The sequence below is a fragment of the Aulonocara sp. 'chitande type north' Nkhata Bay genome, linkage group LG3 (genome assembly GCF_057382095.1).
Source record: "Aulonocara sp. 'chitande type north' Nkhata Bay isolate Kocher_YH1m ecotype deep benthic linkage group LG3, A_spYH_male_GT1.1, whole genome shotgun sequence".
Taxonomy (NCBI): domain Eukaryota; kingdom Metazoa; phylum Chordata; class Actinopteri; order Cichliformes; family Cichlidae; genus Aulonocara; species Aulonocara sp. 'chitande type north' Nkhata Bay.
The window spans coordinates 36,663,529-36,676,786 of NC_141346.1; the positions used below are offsets into that span (position 1 = coordinate 36,663,529).

General features: G+C 38.4%; 1 protein-coding gene and 1 non-coding gene across 2 annotated transcripts in view; one reads left to right on the forward strand and one right to left on the reverse strand.

The window, feature by feature from the left end:
- The window catches only part of LOC147335421 (Fc receptor-like protein 5), a 60,786-nt gene that overhangs the window by 45,935 nt on the left and 1,593 nt on the right, over positions 1-13,258 (reverse strand). Inside the window, exons 2-6 of the mRNA XM_086278755.1 lie at positions 12,202-12,237; positions 11,766-12,032; positions 10,835-11,098; positions 9,495-9,755; positions 8,515-8,790 (exon numbers count right to left, since the gene is read on the reverse strand). Of these exons, the coding sequence (XP_086134881.1) occupies positions 8,515-8,790; positions 9,495-9,755; positions 10,835-11,098; positions 11,766-12,032; positions 12,202-12,237 (1,104 nt within the window). The remainder of the gene's footprint in view (positions 1-8,514; positions 8,791-9,494; positions 9,756-10,834; positions 11,099-11,765; positions 12,033-12,201; positions 12,238-13,258) is intronic.
- Positions 2,772-2,845, forward strand: trnan-guu (transfer RNA asparagine (anticodon GUU)). The gene has a single exon. It is a non-coding gene; the product is annotated as a tRNA-Asn (tRNA).

The following is a 13,258-nucleotide window of genomic DNA, read 5'->3' on the forward strand; positions in this document are numbered from 1 at the left end:
AACCAACCATGTTATAACCATGTTATAATCAACCATGTTACAACCATGTGATAACCAACCATGTTATAACCATGTTATAATCAACCATGTTACAACCATGTTATAATCAACCATGTTACAACCATGTTATAACCAACCATGTTATAACCAGTGTTGAACCAAAGAGCGTGGATATAATTGTCCGGTGAATTGGTTTGGCAGTGTGAGCAGTTGTTGGTAGACGTAAAGCCCACCTTGAACATCCGATGACCTGTATAGTGCACTCTATGTAATATTTTGTATTATATTAATTGAAGACTGGGATTTCTAATTAGATGAAAGGTTTTTAAGCAAATCTGAGACCAGAAGTTTAGGTCTAAGTTAACTGATAAATCCGCTTCCCATTTTGCAATAGGAAGTGATATTGATTCATCTGTTTTAGAAAACATTCTGTATATTTTGGATAGTAATTTGGGGGTTTTAAGAGTAAGAAATTGAACCACACTTGGTGGTGTTTGTAGTTCAACTTGACCCGGTTTAAATTTCTTTTTTACTATGGATTTAATTTGTTGATATTCTAAAAATCTTTTCTTGTTGATCCCATATTGTGTAACTAGTCTGTCAAATGAGATAAATTCTGTTCCTTCTAGTATATGTTCTAAATATTTGATTCCTTTACCACTCCAATCTGAAAAGTTTATTATATTATTGTTTTGTAATATGTCAGGGTTGTTCCAGATAGGTGTACGTTTGCATGGGATTAATGAAGACGCCGTCAATTTTAGAAACTCCCACCATGCTGTCAGAGAAGAGCTGATGTTGATGCTTTTAAAGCATTCATGTCGTTGGATGTTTGAGCTGATAAATGGTAGGTCTGAGATCTCTAGATTATTGCAAAGTGCTTGTTCTACGCCTAGTCAAGGTTAATCTAAGAGGGTATGTTTTAGCCATCCTGAGATAAACTGAAGCCTGTTGGCTAAGAAGTAGTGCTGAAAGTTAGGCAGTTCTAGTCCTCCTTTATCCTTGGTCTTTTGTAGTGTTTTTAAGCTTATACGTGGGGGTTTATTTTTCCAAAGGAATTTGGACATACATGAATCTAGCGATCTGAACCAATCTTGTGGTGGTTTAGTTGGGATCATTGAGAATAAATAATTTATTTTTGGTAAGACCATCATTTTTATAGCGGCAACCCTTCCCATGAGTGATATGGGTAGACATTTCCATCTAGCCAGATCATTTTCTACCTTATTTAAAAGTGGGATATGGTTTAATTTAGTTAGATCTGCAAGCTTGGGAGAAGCATTAATACCTAAATATTTTATATTTCCCGATTGCAGTGGTGTAGAAGAGGAATTATGGAGGGAGCAATTAATCGGTAGAACTGTAGATTTTGACCAGTTAATTGAGTAATCTGATATTCTTGCAAAAGAGTTTATCAATTCAATCGCCCCAGAGATATTGGTTTGTGAATTTTGGAGAAAGAGTAACACATCATCCGCATAAAGGCTGATTTTATGTTCCACGTTCTTGCATTTTATGCCCTTAATTACTGAATTCTGTCTAATTGCTGCTGCTAGTGGTTCAATAAAAATTGCAAACAGTGAAGGGGAGAGTGGGCATCCCTGCCTGGTGCCCCTCAAGAGACAGAAGCTGGAGGATGTCTGGTCATTTGTTCTAACACAAGCTGTTGGGGAATTATATAATATTTTTAACCAGTTTATGAAAGAGGATCCAAAACCAAATTTGTGTAAAGTTGCAAATAGAAATTTCCAGTTAACTCTGTCAAATGCTTTTTCTGCGTCTAAAGAGAATATTGTAGTTTCTAGGTTTTTACTGTATGAGTAGTCTATCAAATTAAGTAATCTACGTGTATTTGTTGATGAGTGCCTACCTTTTATGAAACCAGTTTGGTCAGGATGAATTAAGATGGGGGTTATTTTCTCCAGTCTCTTTGAGAGAGCTTTGCAGATTATTTTAAGGTCTACATTTATAAGGGATATTGGACGATAGCTTGAGGGATATAGAGGGTCTTTGCCTGGTTTTAGCAGGAGATTAATGTTTGCAGAATTCATATTTGATGGAAGTCTGCCCTTTTCTTTAATTTCCAACAACGTTCTGTAGAAAACTGGTGCTAGAATCGACCAGAATTCTTTGTAGAATTCTGCAGGAAAGCCGTCTGGACCTGGAGCCTTATTATTGGGCATACTTATCAGGGCTTCCTGGAGTTCACCTGGTGTCAGTGGTGAATCCAGTGCCATTGCTTGAGTGTCTAATAATTTTGGAAGAGTTATGTTGTCCAAAAACTGATCAATTTCTTTTTTAGATGGGTTTATTTGTGGTGAATACAACGTGGGGATATCGTCCCCACCCAGGGACGATATCCCTGTTATTGCCAGGTAATGCAGAAAGCTGCACAAACGTGCAGTGCAACTGCATCCTGAAAAAGCACTGCTTTTGTTTCACAATAGCATCCATGCTAGACTCGGTCGTTTGATGAACGCAGTCAACCGTTTTATCAAGGGTGACATGCATCTTTGGGGTTGTGTTGTTCGTCCGCAACTGCATACTTGCTGCCAAGTTCATTACCTACAATCACATATTTTAAACAATCAAGGCGGTATGGAGAGGAAGTACCAGAGCACCTCCATCCAGCCACCCGGTCCTCTCTCGACGCCCCTGCTTGGCTTTACTCAGTCTCTGTTGCACAATCGTTTACCCCACAACCAAAAAGACCGGAACACCCTCCCCCAGTCCCCAGGCCAGTCTCGACACCTGTGGGTTGCGCATTGTCAGTCTCTGTGGCGCAATCGGTTAGCGCGTTCGGCTGTTAACCGAAAGGTTGGTGGTTCAAGCCCACCCAGGGACGATATCACTGTTATTGCCAGGTATTGCAGAATGCTGCACAAACGTGCAGTGCAACTATTATGACAGCTATGTTGGTTATACCATGTTATAACCAACCATGTTACAACCAGCCATGTTGTAACTAACCATGTTATAACCAACTATATAACCATGTTACACCAACCATGTTATAACCATTATATAACCAACCATGTTTTAACAATGTTATAACCATGTTAAAACCAAACATGTTATAACCATGTTATCACCAACCATGTTATAACCATGTTATAACCAACCATGTTACAACCATGGGTACCACTTTACAATAAGTCTCCCCTTATAGATGCTAATAAATAGTTTATAGCTATATTATTAATTAATCTGTAAATGCTTTATAAACCATTATTAATGGTTTATTATGCATTAGTTAAGGGTGAGAAAAAGAAAAAAAACTGACCGGTTTGTTGCCAAATAGTGAGCCAAATGTGTTCACCTATATATTTTATCTAGAGTTGCTATATTAAACATTTCAGACTAAGTTACTATCCTGTAAGCACAATCAGCATTTGTAAACATATTTTTTATCATATAAAATTGTACTTCATAAATGCATTATAAATATCCACAACTATCAATTGGAGCTTTGTTGTAAAGTGTAAAGCATAAAACCATTTATTAATGAATAATAAATATTTATAAATGCCAAATGGGAGACTTATTGTAAAGTGTAAAGCATAACACCATTTATTAATGAATAATAAATATTTATAAATGCCAAATGGGAGCCTTATTTTAAAGTGTAAAGCATAACACCATTTATTAATGACAAATAAACATTTATAAATGCCAAATGGGAGCCTTATTGTAAAGTGTAAAGCATAAAACCATTTATTAATGACAAATAAACATTTATAAATGCCAAACGGGAGACTTATTGTAAAGTGTAAAGCATAAAACCATTTATTAATGACAAATAAACATTTATAAATGCCAAATGGGAGACTTATTGTAAAGTGTAAAGCATAAAACCATTTATTAATGACAAATAAACATTTATAAATGCCAAATGGGAGACTTATTGTAAAGTGTAAAGCATAAAACCATTTATTAATGACAAATAAACATTTATAAATGCCAAATGGGAGCCTTATTGTAAAGTGTAAAGCATGACACCATTTATTTATGACTACTGAACATTTATAAATGACAAAAGAGAGTTTTGTTGTAAAGTTTAAAACATGTCAACATTTATTTATGATCAACAAACATTTCTAAGTATTACTAGGCATTACTATAAAAAGTATAAAGCACCAACAGTTATTTAGCATTGCTAAACTTATATACAAGCCCTTTAAAGATAGCTAAAACTATATTAAGGAAACAAATCCCATCCCTAAATCCACCACTGGCATAAAACAAAGGAAAATTATAATAATTATAATATAATAAATTATTATACCTTAACTGAAACTGCACAGCTGTATTATTTACTCTACACACATTTATACAAATCAAAAAAAAAAAAAAAAAAAACAATAAAATAAAATAAACTAACAGGTAAATCTCTTAGTTGTGTGGAAACTCAACACATATGTGAACAGATCTTTGAAAAATGTTTGGTTTTGCACATCTTTTCTTCAGTTCAATATGCTCAAAAAAACAAAACCACTTAGAACAAATTAGGGTTTCAGACAGATTTCCCTCTTCGAACTGGAAGCAAAGTACCAGCGGCCTTCATACTTTCTATTTTGTTTTTTACTTCATCACTGCCTTGAATTGCAGCCTCACATCGCTTAGCAAAAGCTAGTACCGTATCTCCACTAGGCCTGTTGGACAGTAGCTCCTGGTACACATTGGGGACCGCAATAGCAAGCTCCCCAACTGATGAAGTGGACACAACAGTGTTCCTGTCTAGCCCATGCTTCTGAAAAGCTTTGGTCATGGTCTTCGTCTTTGGAAATGTCTTGAGGAGGGATTTGTATCGCAGCACAATGTCATTTGGCGTTTGAACTGAAAATGAAAACAAAGCAAATAATTAGAAAAGCAAATGCTCAAAGCATACTAATCTCTCTCTCTCTGTATATATATATATATAGGGGGGTGTAGAGGAAGAACATTATATACAGTGGGGCAAAAAAGTATTTAGTCAGCCACCGATTGTGCAAGTTCCCCCACTTAAAATGATGACAGAGGTCAGTAATTTGCACCAGAGGTACACTTCAACTGTGAGAGACAGAATGTGAAAAAAAAATCCATGAATCCACATGGTAGGATTTGTAAAGAATTTATTCGTAAATCAGGGTGGAAAATAAGTATTTGGTCAATAACAAAAATACAACTCAATACTTTGTAACATAACCTTTGTTGGCAATAACAGAGGTCAAACGTTTACTATAGGTCTTTACCAGGTTTGCACACACAGTAGCTGGTATTTTGGCCCATTCCTCCATGCAGATCTTCTCGAGAGCAGTGATGTTTTGGGGCTGTCGCCGAGCAACATGGACTTTCAACTCCCGCCACAGATTTTCTATGGGGTTGAGGTCTGGAGACTGGCTAGGCCACTCCAGGACTTTCAAATGCTTCTTACGGAGCCACTCCTTTGTTGCCCGGGTGGTTTGTTTTGGATCATTGTCATGTTGGAAGACCCAGCCTCGTTTCATCTTCAAAGTTCTCACTGATGGAAGGAGGTTTTGGCTCAAAATCTCACGATACATGGCCCCATTCATTCTGTCCTTAACACGGATCAGTCGTCCTGTCCCCTTGGCAGAAAAACAGCCCCATAGCATGATGTTTCCACCCCCATGCTTCACAGTAGGTATGGTGTTCTTGGGATGCAACTCAGTATTCTTCTTCCTCCAAACACGACGAGTTGAGTTTATACCAAAAAGTTCTACTTTGGTTTCATCTGACCACATGACATTCTCCCAATCCTCTGCTGTATCATCCATGTGCTCTCTGGCAAACTTCAGACGGGCCTGGGCATGCACTGGCTTCAGCAGCGGAACACGTCTGGCACTGCGGGATTTGATTCCCTGCCGTTGTGGTGTGTTACTGATGGTGACCTTTGTTACTTTGGTCCCAGCTCTCTGCAGGTCATTCACCAGGTCCCCCCGTGTGGTTCTGGGATCTTTGCTCACCGTTCTCATGATCATTTTGACCCCACGGGATGAGATCTTGCGTGGAGCCCCAGATCGAGGGAGATTATCAGTGGTCTTGTATGTCTTCCATTTTCTGATGATTGCTCCCACAGTTGTTTTTTCACACCAAGCTGCTTGCCTATTGTAGATTCACTCTTCCCAGTCTGGTGCAGGTCTACAATACTTTTCCTGGTGTCCTTCGAAAGCTCTTTGGTCTTGGCCATGGCGGAGTTTGGAGTCTGACTGTTTGAGGCTGTGGACAGGTGTCTTTTATACAGATGATGAGTTCAAACAGGTGCCATTCATACAGGTAACGAGTGGGGGACAGAAACGCTTCTTACAGAAGACGTTACAGGTCTGTGAGAGCCAGAGATTTTCCTTGTTTGAGGTGACCAAATACTTATTTTCCACCCTAATTTACGAATAAATTCTTTACAAATCCTACCATGTGAATTCATGGATTTTTTTTTCACATTCTGTCTCTCACAGTTGAAGTGTACCTCTGGTGCAAATTACTGACCTCTGTCATCATTTTAAGTGGGGGAACTTGCACAATCGGTGGCTGACTAAATACTTTTTTGCCCCACTGTATATATATACACACACACACAGACAGATAGACAGATAGATAGATATGTATATATGACGTAGCGAACACAGAGTAGTTTTTAGAACAAATTAAAATCATAATACTATCTTTTATGTCACATTTATAGTATCCTCTTCTGTAAAATCTTCTCTTCCAAAATCTTTTGCTCACCACGCTGCCGGAGCTTCTTCTGCTCCTTCTTGGGTTTCTTGGCTCTTGAATGCTTTTTGTTGTATTTGTGCTTTCGCTTCTTTGGGGATGAAGATGAGGATGACCACACAGACGATACAGATGAAGATGCGAAAGATGAATCTGAGTTTTCAGAAGCCTTTGAGGAAAATGGATCATTGAATGGTTCGTCTTTAGGTTGCTCTGCAGGATGCAAACAACAAAATGGCTGGTTTTAGAAACAAGTCCCCTGTTTTTTAATTACACAATTGATGATTTAGTAAGCTTATGTGCTTAACTGACATCCAGCTCTGTGCTGACTCTCTTCCTGAGTACTGACACTTGTAGAAACCTTCATCAGACTTTGACACTGCAGAGATCTTCAGCTCCCCTCGGGGATCATTTTGAATAAGTTTGTCATTGTGATAGAAAAACACATTGGAAAGTATTTGTTGTGTTCTCAAACTGCAGCTCAGACTAACAGAAGCTCCCTCAGTCACAGGATGAACAGGACTCACCAGGATAGGACCATTACCATCATCTGTGACACAATCACACACAATTGTTTCAGTCACATCAGCTGCTGCACACTTTTAGAAAAAGCTGACAAACAATAATAAGAACAGATTGTAAAAATGTTTTTTATCATGAAGATCTGATCTTGTGTATTAAAAAACTGTGTATCTGTATTTTATTCCCACATAAATTACTTCACATACAGCAAAGCTGAGACAAATGTTCATGTGATGTTTGAATCATTCAAATCCAAGAAGTTAATGTATAATAACATACTCTGTACAGTGATGTTGACTGCACTGCTGAACTCTCCTGATCCAGACTCACACCAGTACACTGCAGTATCAGACTTTGATGTGTTGATGTCACATGTGGATCCAGTCATTCTCCTACAGTCAGAGTACAGTCGGCCGTCCTCAGAGAACTTCCTCACTCTCCACTCAGTGAAGTTTCCCTCACAGGTCAGTGAGACAGAGTCAGAGGTGAAGTGTTGCACTCTGTCAGGACTCACTGTGAGAGACGCTGCTGAATGAACATCTGGAAACAACATGCAGTGAAGACACAAAGCTCACAGATGTTAGGATCAAAATATCACAGTGAATATATTCTTTTGCTTGAATGTTTAAAGGTCAGTGCTAAAAGACGCAGTGTTCGTATAATTTTCACCTTCAATGCTAAACACCCCCCCCCCCCCCCCCCCAAGAAAAAAACCCCCATCAATTTCCATTTTTTTGCTGTTGCATTACTTGAAGAAAGACAGACAGAAACAAGCTGACCTGCAGACCAGACAAACTTTGGTTGATTGTGATCAGTGTGATACTCTGGGTCTCCTCTTCCAGCTCTGCACACATATCCTGCTGTGTGTGTCTGTCCATGAATGATGTAGGAGTCCTGTGCAGTCCCACTGCCATCAGGTAGCAGCTCATAACTGGAGGATTTCTCTGATAGATCAGGAACAGCTTTATACCAGTAGAAGCTCCATCCTGCAGACGCATGTTCAACCTCACAGTTCAGAGTTACTGAGGCTCCAGGACTCAGCCATGATGGAGACACAGTGAGGACAGGACGGGGTTCATCTGATCAACAAAGATTTTCTCTCAATCTTTCGTCTCTTAACTCTGAATTCAATGTCACTAAAATGTTGACTCACAAATATTTATGATGAACTTTAAGAGTGAGACTATCTAAACATGTCAAATATCTCAACATGTACTAATAAAAACACATTTTTACAAACTGTTTCTATTTCCAGGTTAAATGAACTATGACTCTACTTACTGTCAGAAACTGTCAGTGTGACTGAATCACTCCACTCTGTTGTTTCATGCTGTGAACTTTTCATTCTGCCCTTACAGCGATAGTTTCCACTGTTGGATGATGAAGCAGATCTAATCCTGTATTCATTTTGATTTGGAGCTTTTATCATGCTGTTTGTTTCCCACTCATAATCCCACTCAGTGTCTCCTCCATGGATCTCACATCTGACAGTGATCGTCTCTCCTCTGTATATCTCAGACCAGTTTGGATACAGAGTCACAACAGGCCTGTTTGAGGCTGTTAATGGAAAATTGTATTTAGTAGTCAGTATAATCTTTTAGTGATATAAGTTTGCATATGGTAGAATACTGCATGTAGTTATTTGTATTAGGAAATATTCAACCATGTATACTTAGAGGCATATAATTAATTGTGTGTGATCACTAACAGGCTGCAGGCTTGGGGTGCACCCCAGGAATGCACCCCCACGTCCTGGGAGCACGAGAGAGCTTGTACCTGGTTTTATTGTTTTATGGCAGGATTAACGTAGTTACGTTTTGTTTTAGTCTAAGTGCTCTTTGTTTAGATGAACTGCAGGACTTCCTCACCGTGTTATCTAGGGTGAACCATCTAGGGTGAGGGGGAGGCTACCCTCTTCCTGACCAAGGATGTTTGACCCTTTGATCAGCAGTAACAGACACACACACACACACACACACACACACACACACACACACACACACACTGAAGTATAAATAAAGACCGGGGCAGTTTCTTAGTGCGAGTCTCTCAGTAGGGAGCTGCCCTTGCTAGCAAGAACTCTGTGTGTTTCTCTTCTCTGAGTCTTTACTGAAGAAGTGTTTTAGAACATTTTCCCTAACAGAGGCTGTTACTGTTCAAGAAAGTACAATAAAAACACATGAATGTCAAAAATGTTAATGCCTTTTGTTCTTCATCTTCCTCCTTAATCAGAAATTTATCTGACTTCATGTTAAACTGACCAGTTTTCCCAATCCTGACTGACTGGCTGTCCTCTGTGTAGTAAACTGGGTTTCCTCTTCCTCCTCTGCACCTGTAGAGTCCTTCCTGTGAGACACTGATTTGTCCATTTGATGTGGGGACAACATCCACTGTGGTATTATCTCTGTACCAGTAGTATTTCCATCCAGATGATGATGATGGGTTCACAGAGCAGGTCAGGGTCACACTGCCCCCTACTGGAACAGCTGTGTTATCAGCTCTCAGTTTGGCCTTTGGTTTATCTGCAGTTCAGTTTAGAAAAAGAACAAAAGTCAATGACTGAATCGTGTATATGCGGATGTTCACTGTTCATAGACACAAACTACATCTTTCTTGGCTGCTACCTCAACATTGATTTTTTAGCATTTACTTCTATTTACACTTGGATCAATGCAATCGTGTTGTGTTTATTATGTTGCTTTATTTTTCGTTTGTTTCCTCTTTTTTTCTGCTTTTCTCTCAACAGGTGATCTGGGACATTTTTTTTTCTTTTTAAGTTCCTTTCTCACTGTCCCTCTGCTTCTGTTTCATCTTTCTTTCTCCCCCAGCCACGTCTGTCCCATCTGTAACAACTGAAAATAAACTAAAATAAAGTAAGATAAAATAAAATAATAACAACAAAGGTTGATCAAATGGACCAATATGGCAGGGCCATGATGATCCACTTGGTAAAGTAAATCTGTTGTGTATCTGTGTTCAGACATCAATTCTGATGGCTAAAGAAATGGGACAGGCAAAAAAAAGGGGGGGGAGGGGGGGGGAATAAATGACTGAATCAAAACCTTTTAAATAACTAGATGTAAATGGTGAACATCACCAAATCTTGGTGATCTTGAAGAGATACTAACTGTACAATCGTTTTGATCGGAGCTGTGAAAGTTTTATATTTTCTTTGCTGTATTTAAAAAGTACTTGAAGATTGATTAATAAGCTGGTCCCTCTTTAGGACCTGGGAGTTTAAAGGGATCAATCTCAATCAGCCTCCTGCTAAAGGTGAGTGGCAGTGACTCAGAGTTGTGAGAATGTTGATCATAGAAACAGTAACATTATTTTTGGTGGTGTGTCTGTGTTTGTTTATTTATTTTAAAAGATGGCAGTATTTGATCAGATGGTAGTTCAGAATTACATTTATTATTTTCTTTATATAAATTGTAGATCAATTGTTATTTGTTTGAATATATTATTTATTTATCCTGTTTATGCCATTGTTGTCCTCAGGTGGTGGAGCAGCAGGTCAGCATTGGCGTCTCTATACCAGCTGAAAGTTCATGACACAAAATCATGAGTGAATGTATATTTCAAACTAAATGACTGAACTCACAGGTTTTCTCAATGGTGACATCATCACTTCTATCAGTGTAGTAAACTGGGTTTCCTCTTGTTCCTCTGCAGCTGTAGATTCCTCCTTCAGATACTCTGATATCTCTGTTTTGTTGATCTCTGATTTTACCTTCAGAGGTTGTTTGGGTTCGTCTGAACCACTCATATTTCCATCCATCAGAGCTCTGCACAGAGCAGGTCAGTGTCACACTGCCCCCTACTGGTATGATTGTTGTTCCTGCTGTCAGTGTGGCCCTGGGTTTATCTGCAGTTATGGACAAGAAAAGAAAGAAATGTACACCTGATACAATATGAATGTATAAAAGATTTTAAAAAATCCTTTTTTTTTAATCGCCCCCCAATAAAATCTACAAATGTCTTCATTATATATTTTTTTTCTACATTTTAAGTCACTTTAAATTTTTCTGAATTCTGTCTCAACATGGTGACAGAGCTGCACAGATAAGCACAGTATGAATGTTTGTTCAATCTCAGGCCTGAAGAAGTCACACTGAATGTAAACTAATGCAGTTCACTGTTGAAGGAAACACACACACACACACACACACACACACACACACACACACACACGCACACACACACACACACACATTTAGACAACAGAAACATCGTCACCTTAAATTATATGGATCTTTTGATGTTTCTTTTTTTCATTATTTAAATTAAGTTTCATCCACAGTTATTCTTGTTATACAGTAAGACATGCACACATGCTGTAATGACATAATGTCTGAGTATTTTGGTTGTAGTGTGTACTGTGAACAAAGTTAGGTAAAATGCAAGGATCTTTGTTAAATTTCCAACACATAAGAAATACAATACTTTCAATGAAACATTTATTAAACACACATTTTTATAATTCAGATGTATTTTAACAGGAATCATCACATTATTAATCACTGAGGACTTACCTAATACAGTTATAAAGACAGTATTACTGATCTCTCTATAATGTGACCCCTTCCAGGTACCAGAACACTGATATTCACCACTTTGATCTGTAGAGTTAATTTCCAATGTGTAGTCTTTGTGCTCCCTGTAGGGGACATAGTCTCGACCATCCTTGTTGATTTTGTAATACCAGTCAGTGTCTCTTCCTTCATTCATGTCACACTTGAAGGTAACAAACTCTCCAATGAAATAACTGGATGAGCTGGGTTCAATAGTTAGCACAGCGTCTAGAATCCAACACAAACAATCAGACAACAGACAATCTGAAACACTTTATGCTCAAGGCAGAATGTTGATTGATTATTAATACTTTATTTATGTAGAGTCATACAGGTTGAGAATAATCTTTGCTAAATAAAAAGGAAGAAATAGAAAAAGTGAAAACTGTTCAGTCACCTTGAGCGTGTCCACTGCAGACGAGCGTACAGAGCACTACAATAAAGACAGAAACTTCAGACATTATCAAACTAAAGACACTCAAATCATGTGAGTGTTTTGTTGATGTTAGATTTGAAATGTAACATAAATAAAACACTGTTGGTAATGATGTGTCTCATTTCTTGATCAATGGTGAGTTAATGACCTTCTTAAGGAACAATCCCACTAGGGTTTAAAGTGCAGTCGCTTTCTTACCAAGCGCCTTAAAACACTTGGAGATTTACATCTACTATGATCTGAGTCAGTGCACTAAAATAGAATCCAGTCTACAAACAAACATGGTGATAACAAAACATTAGTGTCCTAAAAACGGTACAGTCCATCCTCTTTGGGCAACAGATGAACGACTGGCTTCCAACAGGGAAATGATCTCCCCAGTATTTCCTTTATGTATTTGACAATCTCAAAAAGTGATGTCATTGACAAATTGCAATGGGTCACTTCTCTCAACAAGAATTTCTCTAGAAGGTGGTATATAATATAAGGTGGAAATAATTCACGTGTCTTCAACAGCAAACACCATTAAGCTGAAGTTAAACCTGCCTACTGGGAGTTTAAAAAAAATCTCTATTTATGGCTGGACGAGCTCTAATCTTCCTTTAGGAAGCAAGTTTCATTTAGTAAGGAGTAGGATCAGTGTAGTACTCTTTTATACCTTGACTAAGGAAGCAGTTTACTGTTAGTCTGCATTAAAAATTGTTTAAATCTAGCACTGGCTTTAATCACTGCTGTTAAATATTTAATCAGTGTCTTCTATGATTGGTTACATTTTATATTAGGATGTAATAAGCATCAAATTATCACTGATGGAGAAACAAACCTTTCTTAGATAAACTAAACCAGCTCCACTCTGATCTGAGTCAGTGCACCTGATGAAGACCCTGGAGCGGTTGGTCCTGGCTCAGCTTCGGCGCCTAATAAGCTCATCACTGGACCCACTTCAGTTTGCCTACCAGCCTGGCATTGGAGCGGATGATGCCGTCATTCACCTCCTACATCGTTCCCTCGCTCACCT